Source organism: Neovison vison, chromosome 2 (assembly GCF_020171115.1).
Source record: "Neovison vison isolate M4711 chromosome 2, ASM_NN_V1, whole genome shotgun sequence".
NCBI classification, from domain to species: domain Eukaryota; kingdom Metazoa; phylum Chordata; class Mammalia; order Carnivora; family Mustelidae; genus Neogale; species Neogale vison.
In genome coordinates this window covers 210,101,525-210,110,542 of record NC_058092.1, presented here as the reverse complement: position 1 = coordinate 210,110,542, position 9,018 = coordinate 210,101,525, and the positions used below count along the sequence as shown (strand labels likewise).

Genomic DNA, 9,018 nt, shown 5'->3' with positions numbered 1-9,018 from the left:
TTAGTTATTGAACTCTTTGAAGAGTGGGGTTCTTGGGGCACCTGGGTGGCTCTGTCGTTAAGCATCTGCCTTCGGCTCAGGTCATGATCTCGGGGTCCTGGGGTTGGGCCCCACATCAGGCCCCTTGCTCAGTGGAGAGCCTGCTTCTCCCACTCCCCCTGCTGTGTTCCCTCTCTCACTGTGTCTCTGTCAGATAAATAAATAAAATCTTTAAAAAAGAAATGAAATGAAATCCCTATTAAAAAAGGGTGGGTTTTTTTTTTAAGATTTTATTTATTTGACAGACAGAGATCACAAGTAGGCAGAGAGGCAGGCAGAGAGAGAGGAGGAAGCAGGCTCCCTGCTGAGCAGAGAGCCCAATGCAGGGCTCTATCCCAGGACCCTGAGATCATGACCTGAGCCAAAGGCAGAGGCTTAACCCACTGAGCCACCCAGGCGCCCCAAGAGTGGGGTTCTTATGAGAGGAGGTCTAGACACTGGGACAGAGTGAATGTGGAAATTACTGGAATAAGGAGGGCTGCTATTGAGGTGAGGAGCAAGGGCCAGTTACATTTGAGGAGTCTGAACGCAATGGAAAGAGGTCTCAAACTCTCAGAACAAAGGCAGGTGAGAGTAAGGGCAGAGAAGCTGGGAATGCTTTATATGATTTCCTTTCTGTTTGTTAGAGGGAGCATGGACATTTTGTATTGAAATGTATTAATTTTTATTCCCTTTTTAGGCTAGTTCCTGGGTGACAGGTGTCTCAGTAGCTCTCTGGAATGAGGTGAGGTCTGGTGTCACTACCTGACCTTTGCCATTAGGCCTGGCGCTAAGGGGTGGAGGGAGCACAGGCAAGTCCTCTGCTGGCTCAGGCCCGAACAGCGGAAAAGGGACCCTATCATACCCTGACCCAAGTACAAAAGTCAAGGTCAAAAGGGGCATGGGGGTGGGGGTTATGAATCTGCATTTATTTGGCTCTTACCCTGTACCTGATACCACACTAGGCGCACTCAGTCCATAGAGCAATCCTGAGAAGTGGTTATGAGCCCCAGTTGATAGCTGAGCAAAGAGGCTGAGTAACTTGCCTAGGGTCACCGCTAGGAAGGTGGCAGAGCTGGGATTTGAGTCCAGTTCTGTGTAATACTGAGGTCCTAGGTCTTCCTTGTCTCTAGTCTGCTTCCCAATCTCATAGCGTTTTCAGGCTGCACTGGAGACAAGGGTTGGGTGAGTGAGCCCCCTTTTATTATTATTTATTATTCAAATTGAACTCTCTAGAACTGAGGATGACCATTTAATTGAATTTTCATTTCCTATGAGGGGGCACTGACATGAGGCTTCCTTTTATCGAATTTTCTTATAGATTTCAGCCTCTGCCCATGGTTGTATATTCTAACCCTGGAGCCGCCTCTTTCGCCCCTGTGTTCCTTGCCATGGCCTTTTGGACTGCAGCTAGATCTGTCTATTTCATACTGTGTTTGCTAAACTATTTGAACTTGGGCTCTCTTCAGGGTCTTGAAAATAGGTGGGATGACTGTTCTCCATGTTATAAATGGGAAAGCAGAATATTAGAACCCTGAGCACTGTTCTTACCACTGTCTTCCCTCAGTCCTCACTGTGACTCTGTGAAGCTGAGCCAGGCAGTGGTGGAGGTGGCTGGAAGTGGGATTCCAGTGTGGTCGGCCCAATCCCATAACCCTCCTCTTCTGTGCTACAGAACCTGGGCCTTCGTAAAGAGAGCTGCTGTGCTCACATGTCAAGGAGGTCACATGACTACAACTCCTAGAGCCATGCCCCATACCTCTACATGCTCAATACTGCGCAGTGGCTACTCCTAGCACCGTCCTTAGGACCTACGTATCCTGGGGTCGGCCTGGGCTTACAGCCAGACAGACCTGGGTTCTGCTCCTAGCTCCGCACTTATGCAAGGCTTTGTGGCTGCAAAGGATCATTTCAGCTGAGTTGCATTTCTTCATCTGTACAGTGTGGATAAACCATTCTGACGTCACAGGCTGCTGGGACTTCTCAGTGAGCTAGTACGTGCATTGCACACATAAGCACTTTGTAATAGTTTAACTGTCATTAGTGATACTATTTCCCTCAGGTGCCCTAGAAGGTAGAGTGACTTTAAGTCAAGACTTACTGCACGTTAAGTTCCTAGAGAATAGAAACGCCAGAAGGCTTGCATTCATCAGGACCCCAGGTTTGTGAAGGGCCCCATAAGCTAATGTCTCTCCCTGCTTTCCTTCCCCAGAGCACTCAGGATGGGCACCCCGGCCTCTGTGGTAAGCGAGCCGCCCCCATGGCAGGCCCCGGCTGAGGCCCGGGGCCGCAAGCAGGCATCAGCCAACATTTTCCAGGATGCTGAGCTGCTGCAGATCCAGGGCCTATTTGAGCGCAGTGGGGACCAGCTGGCCGAGGAGCGGGCACAGATCATCTGGGAGTGTGCAGGAGACCACCGTGTGGCAGAGGCCTTGAGGAGGCTGCGTAGGAAGAGGCCTCCCCGGCCGAAACCCCTGGGCAACTCACTGCACCACTGCAGCCGGCTCAGGTGGGTTCCTGGAATTGGAGGGCGGAGGGAAGGTGAGCGCTAAGGCTGCCCCGTCCACCACTGCCCGGCGCTACTGACTTGGCTTCACTGAGTACCGGCCATGGCGGAGGCAAGGGCTATTCCGTGCCCATGATCTCTGTTACTATGGGAGTCATACTGGACCCCGTGAACTTCCACGGGAAGGCAGGCCTGGGTCCTGATTTGCAGTGATTCTGCAGGAATGCAGGGAGGGACTGTCATTTGGAAGGAAGATAATTTGTTTCCTTGTGGTAGAACAGGTAACAATCACAAGTAAGCCTGGTTAAAATCTGGCCTGTGGAATTATAGACTATAGTTTAGGAGGGTTCCATAGAGGTACTGAGGTTTGAAAAGTATTGAGGAACTTTAAATATTCCCTAGTCATCCACCTTTGCCTAGGTCACTGACAGCCTGAGAACAGTGAGCCCAGGAGGTCAAGCTGAAACACGTGGCCTAGCCAGTAATTGTGGGTTATGCTCTGGGCTCTAATTCTTCCTGCTGCCTTCTCGGGGCCTCCAGTCAGAGTACTAGACCTGAACAGGCCTTCTGAGTCAGCACATCCAGGGGAAGCAGATTGGGCCCTTCCTCAGATCAACTCCAGCTGACTTGCAATCCCTGTTTTAAAACACTTTGCTAAGGAGGTTACTTGGTTCCTCTGGTCTCCTATCACAGCTGACCACTGATGGCTGTCACGAGTACAGCATGAGGAAGCTGGAGAAATGCCGAGTATCACACACCCTGACAAACCTAGTCCAACTCTCTTTATGGAAAAGACATCTGAAAGCTTTGTCTGGTCTTTAGCTCTCAGAGGGCCAAAGCCCTGGGCTTATTTTACCCCAAACTGTGATTTAATAGATCCTCATGACCACAATCTCTTTACTCCCCATTCTGCTCTTCCTATTGACATGGGCCTATCACACACTTGTTCTCGCAGAATCCCCGAGTCCTGTGCTCCACTGGCCGACCCACAGAGTGGTACCACAGAGACAGCTTCTGATGATCAGTATCTGAACTCCAGAAGGACAAGTGCCAGGATCCGCCGGAACTGGAAGAAGCCAGGCCCTACAAGCTACCTCCATCAGATCAGACACTGATCCAGGGAAGGGGCTGGCAATGGCAGTATCTTCCCCAGGAATCACAGGGATTTTTGCCAAAGGGCCCAGGAGGTGAAGAAGGAAGAGAGATTTGAGGCAGACACCCCCACAGGGGTAAATGAAAGATTACAGCCCATTCAGAAGAGGACTGGAAATGTCCCCTGAGCTCTAGGTTATGTGGGACCCATTCCTCACCAGAATGAGAAACAGCGCCTCAGCTCTTCCCATCTTACAGTATACCTGGGCTGCATGATACTTCCCTGAGGGTCACGTGATGGGCACTCGGACTGAGCATCTCACCACTCTTGCTACTAACCCTCCTGCTCCTCCTGTAACCCATGGTCCAGCAGCCGGCCCACACCCCACCCCTGTCCGGTTAGCACAAGGAAACCATGGTTTAAGTGGCAAAATAAAAACATTCATATCAACAGCAGTTTGTCTGTCACAAAAAGAGGATCCCCAAATGGACACTCTGGAGCCATGGGATGAAAGGTGGTGCTTACTGCGGGGAAGAGGTGTTCCCAGGAATGAGGAACAGGACAGGCCTCCTTTTCCCTGTGAGCTCCCCCAATCCCCTGTGCCAGAGCCTTCTCTTCCAGAAGCTATCTGGTTGGGAGATGGCAACATTTCTCTAAGGCAGTCCTGATCCACAGGAGAGAGGTGGCTCCTGGACTCCTGCCAGGTCTAGAAGGGGGAAGGGCTATTCCAGTAGGCCTTGCACAGTGAGCAGTGAGTCTGCAGTCAACGTGCTGGCTGCCAGCCCTTCAGCTGGTTTCTTTACCCCCATGGGCCAGCCATCCTTACTGAAGTGGGACAACAGCCGGACCAATCATTCTTGAGCCTCCAGCATTATCTGAGGTTTCCTAACCTAAACACCTTTAAGGTGAGGATTTTTGATTACTCTGCCAGATTTGCCTCAATAGCATATTATGTGCTCATTAGCATTCAGCTCTGCTCCAAGGAATCCTATCTGTCCCATTACCCATCACTTAAAGGACTCAGGGTTCAAAGTGCTTCAAGCAGGCTGATGTGCACACAGAACAGGGCTGCCCTCTTGTGGCCCAGAAGAGAAGCCGAGTCCACATTTCCTCACCCCAAACCCTTAGAGCTAGATGATTTTGTTACTCAGAATTTTTCCAGCTTTTAGGAAGTAGTCAGTGCAAATAATGCCTAATCCCTAGTAAGGAAATAACTCATAACAGAACATTAATATTTCTGCAACAAATATACACACACTAAGAGAAAAATATGATGGTTACAAATAGCTTCAATTCATACCAGTGTAGGTTCAGGTCACGTTTTGGTGTCAAATGAGTTAATGAAAATATTAAGCACTGGGACTTCGGAAATGAGGACCTGTATAACTCAGGAGCCATTATCTCAGCAACTCCATGGAAACACATGGTCCTTTGTCCTTAAAATTGCATTCTACCTTGTCTTCCTTTTACCCAAGATCATTAGACAAAAAAGGTCAGAACTGGACTTGTTATTCATACATTTGCATTGATTTAAATACATTACATACAAGTTCTACAGTGCGTTGGAAGAACAACACAGGCAGCAGCACTCTCCCAGCCCAGCCTCACCTCCCTGACAAGGGAACAGGACCTGGGGCTGGCAGAGGGCTGGGCTGTCCCATGAGTGCCACCCAGAAGCCTACCCTGGCACTTTGGGCCCCCAGCTCTCCCCAAGTCCACTTTCAAGGCAACCTGAGTACAGACTTCAAAGAGAATGGAGACATGCCGAGAAAGGATACCCCACATTCTTGCCTGCCAAGACTGGGACCAGCCCCCTCATTCGTTGGACCCAATTTCCTTCTCATCACAGAGGTGGTCTAGATGAGGGCGATGTGCAGATCTACTTGGCTGGGGTAAGCAACCAGCTTCCTCTAAGACTGCTTGGACTCTCTCATAGCCCAGGTGGGAAGCTTTACCAACAGGTCTGTATAGAGAAGTCTTCGGAGAGCTAAACACACCTGGGTCCCCTCTGGCCTCCGGAAGCTCTGCTGCTCCTGTAATCTGGGTGCAGGCACTGTCGCCACCACGGTCCCCAAAGCCAGATTCCAGGTCGGCCAAATGAGATTGTCAGGGCTAAGAGCTATGTCTTTGTCCACAGGGCATGCATAGCCAGCTCCCAGAAACTCTTCCTGATAGCTGGAGGGAATCCCACCAGAAACTGGCTCCTGGGGGCTAGGAGGCAAAGGGACCGACTTGGCCCAGCTGACAAAAGGACTGCACATCTCTGCTCTGCCTCCTGGGCAGCGGGAGCTGGGCAAGCAGAGGGCACAGAGCCATAGTCCTCGCTCCCTTTCTTTGGTTGTTTTTCAAACCGTCAAGATAGTTTCTTTCCAAGGCTGATTGACCAATTGCAGGGTGCCAGAATCTTGAAGTGTCCAGTAGCGCAGAACTGCCCCTTAGCCACAGATGGCACCCTCTTTGCTCCCTCCGGAGGCCATTCTTTGCTTTGGTGTGTAAAGGGCTTAGACACCTGGCAAGGGGGCCAGCTGAGGGAAGAGACATGGAAGGATGAAGATGCACACTGATCTGGTCAGGCGCTGCAGGGCAGTCTGAAGGCCCTTCTCCTCTGGGCCCTGCCCCTCCCAAGAAGCCAAGGAAACACTGGCCAGTAACAAGAAGTCGGGAGCAAAGGGAAGCTGCCCACTAGGAAGAGAATGAGTCCCGTTACTCCCACCAGGCAGCAGTGGTAACATAAAAAGAAATCCAGGGACCTAATATCCTGTCCTCTTATGAGCTGAGATGCAACTCACTGAGACCCAGAACTGAACCCCTAAGTCCAAAGTGTTGAGAAAAAAAAATACCTAACAACTGAACAAATTAGAGGACCTGGGGGAGTTTATCACCCCGACTCAGAAAGCAAGGCTGGGATAAGTTTACCTACAGGCCAATTATAGCTCCCAGCATGCACTTAGGCCAAGTGGATTGCTTCTGCATGCTGGGAGGGCCACTTCCTCCCTCTTGCCTTTGCCTGAATGACGGGTAAACTGCAAGCCTGGACTAGGGAGGGCAGAGAGCAGAGCCAATCTCTATGATTATATGCAGAACCACTGAGAGTTCTGGAGCAAAAGTGTCCTGGCCAGGAGAACTGGGTTGGGAGGCTTTTAGTCAGCCCATTGCACTGGTGGGAGAAGGGGAAGAAAACCTGGCAAAAAAAACAAAAGGAAAGGTGTGGCTTCTGTCTGTCCCAACTGGTGAGTCACCCAGTGGCTCTCTGAATCACCCAGCTGGCGTGGTCCATGGGAGTAAGGAACTGTGAGGCACCTGAGTGTCTGGGCCCATGCAAATTTAGGTCTGGATCACAGGTTTCTGACCTGAGAGGATCTGGGATTCTGCCTGGGTTTTGCTACTAATATTTAAATTCGTATTTGTGTGTTCGTTTTCTGATGCAGAATATAATGAGAATTGCCACAGAGCAGGGTGTCAGGGAGGGAAGGGGATTTCCCAGCTTGCCCCCAAGGGATGCTGGGAGATGCTCCTTCCGGGGCGTCTGGACTACTCACTCGCATGGAGGCTCCAGCCCTCCCTAGCAATCAGAAGGGCCCAACAGCACACACTGTCCCTCCGATTGTGCTTCTCCCTGTGCTTGGGAAAGCCCTGAGGGGCTGGCGAGCAGAGAAGAAGGGTTCTTAAGGGCACTGCTCTCCACCAGCATCTCTGGCTTTTCCTGCAACCCACTCCCCAGGCTTCCTCCTAGCCCAAGTCTCAAACATGTCTTTGTCTGCCTCTCGGGCTACCACCACGAGAAGAAGGGCTTCCGACTCTGAAAGCTCTGTGTGTAGGACTCGCTAGAAGACCGCTGGTGGGAACGGGCCGTCTCGACAATCACGGGTGGCATCTGGACAAGGTGCAGGGGACTCTTGTTGTCTTTCAGGGCCTGGGTCAGATTTAGGATCTGCAGCAGGAAAAATAAGATCAGTGAGAGAAAGACCAAGGCATCCTGGTCTGCCTCTGAAGGTTGACCTGCTGATAGAGTGCTCCCATAAATCAATACAAAACTAAACACATTAATGGAAAATTATACAAATAGGGTGTTTCCAAAAGTAGAATATAAGGGGCAAAATACAGAAAATGGAAATCTCTCTGGTCATTTAAAAAATGCAATTTTTTTTTTTAAATCAAAACCTCCCACTTTTTGCCCTTCTTCTTAGTAAGGATACAGAAGAAGAAGAAGATGAGGCCTCAGATTTGAGGAGAGTTCAGAGCCAGGCTATGGGGCTGGACCCTGGGCCAGTTCTTCAGCAAGGCAAGTGGATGATAAAGGCTTAAAAGTGAACAGGCCCTCTGAGTCTGCAATTCCATTTATAGGAACTAAAGCAGTAATCTTATATATGCATAGTTTCAACGAATAGAGTGCAGTACCATTTATAACAGTGAAAATGGTATAAACGCCCAAGAGTATGGGATCAGTTAACAATCTAAGGGGTAAGAAACAGCAATTAAAAGATCTATTTTGGGGCACCTGGGTGGCTCAGTGGGTTAAAGCCTCTGCTTTCGGCTCAGGTCATGATCCCAGGGTCCTGGGATCGAGCCCCACATCGGGCTCTCTGCTCAGCAGGGAGCCTGCTTCCTCCTCTCTCTCTGCCTGCCTCTCTGCCTACTTGTGATCTCTGTCTGTCAAATAAATAAATAAAATCTTTAAAAAAAAAAAAAAGATCTATTTTATTGGCATGGAAAGCTGATCCTGATGTCAATAGACAGAAAAGGAAGGAGACAGGAGCCAGTATTATAATGTGAATCTACTTTCATTTTCTGAAATTCTATCTTCCAATCTACCTATCTGCAGAGAAGAAAAATTCTGCAAGTTGGCAGTGATTATCTCTGGGTCAAGAAATTATAGGTGATTTTTATTTGTTCATTGTTGTTTATCCTACATTCTCTGATTTTCCTGCAAAGACTATGTATTTTGAAAAAAGCCAGCATTTCACTTGGCTTGTCTCTCAAATGCTGTCTCTTTATCAGTTTTTTAAACTTAAGGATAGAGAGTATAGAGAGTTCCTGTACACAATTTACTCAGTTTCCCCTAATTTTAAATTTTCACATAACTACAGTCCATTTACCAAAACTAAGAAATTAACACTGAAACATTACTATTAACCAAACTTCAGACTTAATTTAGATTTCATTAGATTTTCCAGGACTGTTCTTCTTCTATTTCAGGAGCCCATTTGGGAAACCACATTGCATTTAGCTCTTTACCAACTTTTGTCCTTATTTTACAGATATTTAAGAAATGTGTTCATGGGAGGGGTGCTTGGCTGGTTCAGTGGGTTAAGGGTTAAGTGTCTACCTGGGCTCAGGTCATGACCCCAGGATCCTGGGATTGAGTCCTGCATTGGGCTGCCTGCTCTAGCAGGATATATGC

At 49.1% G+C, this 9,018-nt stretch overlaps 2 protein-coding genes across 2 annotated transcripts in view; one reads left to right on the top strand and one right to left on the bottom strand.

Moving 5' to 3' along the window:
• The first annotated feature begins 535 nt into the window (after positions 1 to 535).
• Positions 536 to 4,069, top strand: AVPI1 (arginine vasopressin induced 1). The gene is made up of 3 exons (XM_044240256.1): positions 536 to 763; positions 2,231 to 2,527; positions 3,480 to 4,069. Exons 1-3 carry the CDS (start codon positions 759 to 761, stop codon positions 3,637 to 3,639), a joined length of 462 nt encoding a protein of 153 aa, XP_044096191.1. The 5' UTR covers positions 536 to 758; the 3' UTR covers positions 3,640 to 4,069.
• A 1,041-nt stretch (positions 4,070 to 5,110) lies between these two features.
• The window catches only part of PI4K2A (phosphatidylinositol 4-kinase type 2 alpha), a 30,039-nt gene continuing 26,131 nt past the window's right edge, over positions 5,111 to 9,018 (bottom strand). The window contains exon 9 of the mRNA XM_044240253.1: positions 5,111 to 7,548. Coding sequence (XP_044096188.1) covers positions 7,387 to 7,548 — 162 coding nt within the window. The 3' untranslated portion in view covers positions 5,111 to 7,386. The remainder of the gene's footprint in view (positions 7,549 to 9,018) is intronic.

Excerpts from the sequence above, each read along its gene's own strand:
- AVPI1 (XM_044240256.1), top strand. Across the intron at positions 2,528-3,479 it reads CACCACTGCAGCCGGCTCAG|AATCCCCGAGTCCTGTGCTC; the intron begins GTGGGTTCCTGG and ends TTGTTCTCGCAG.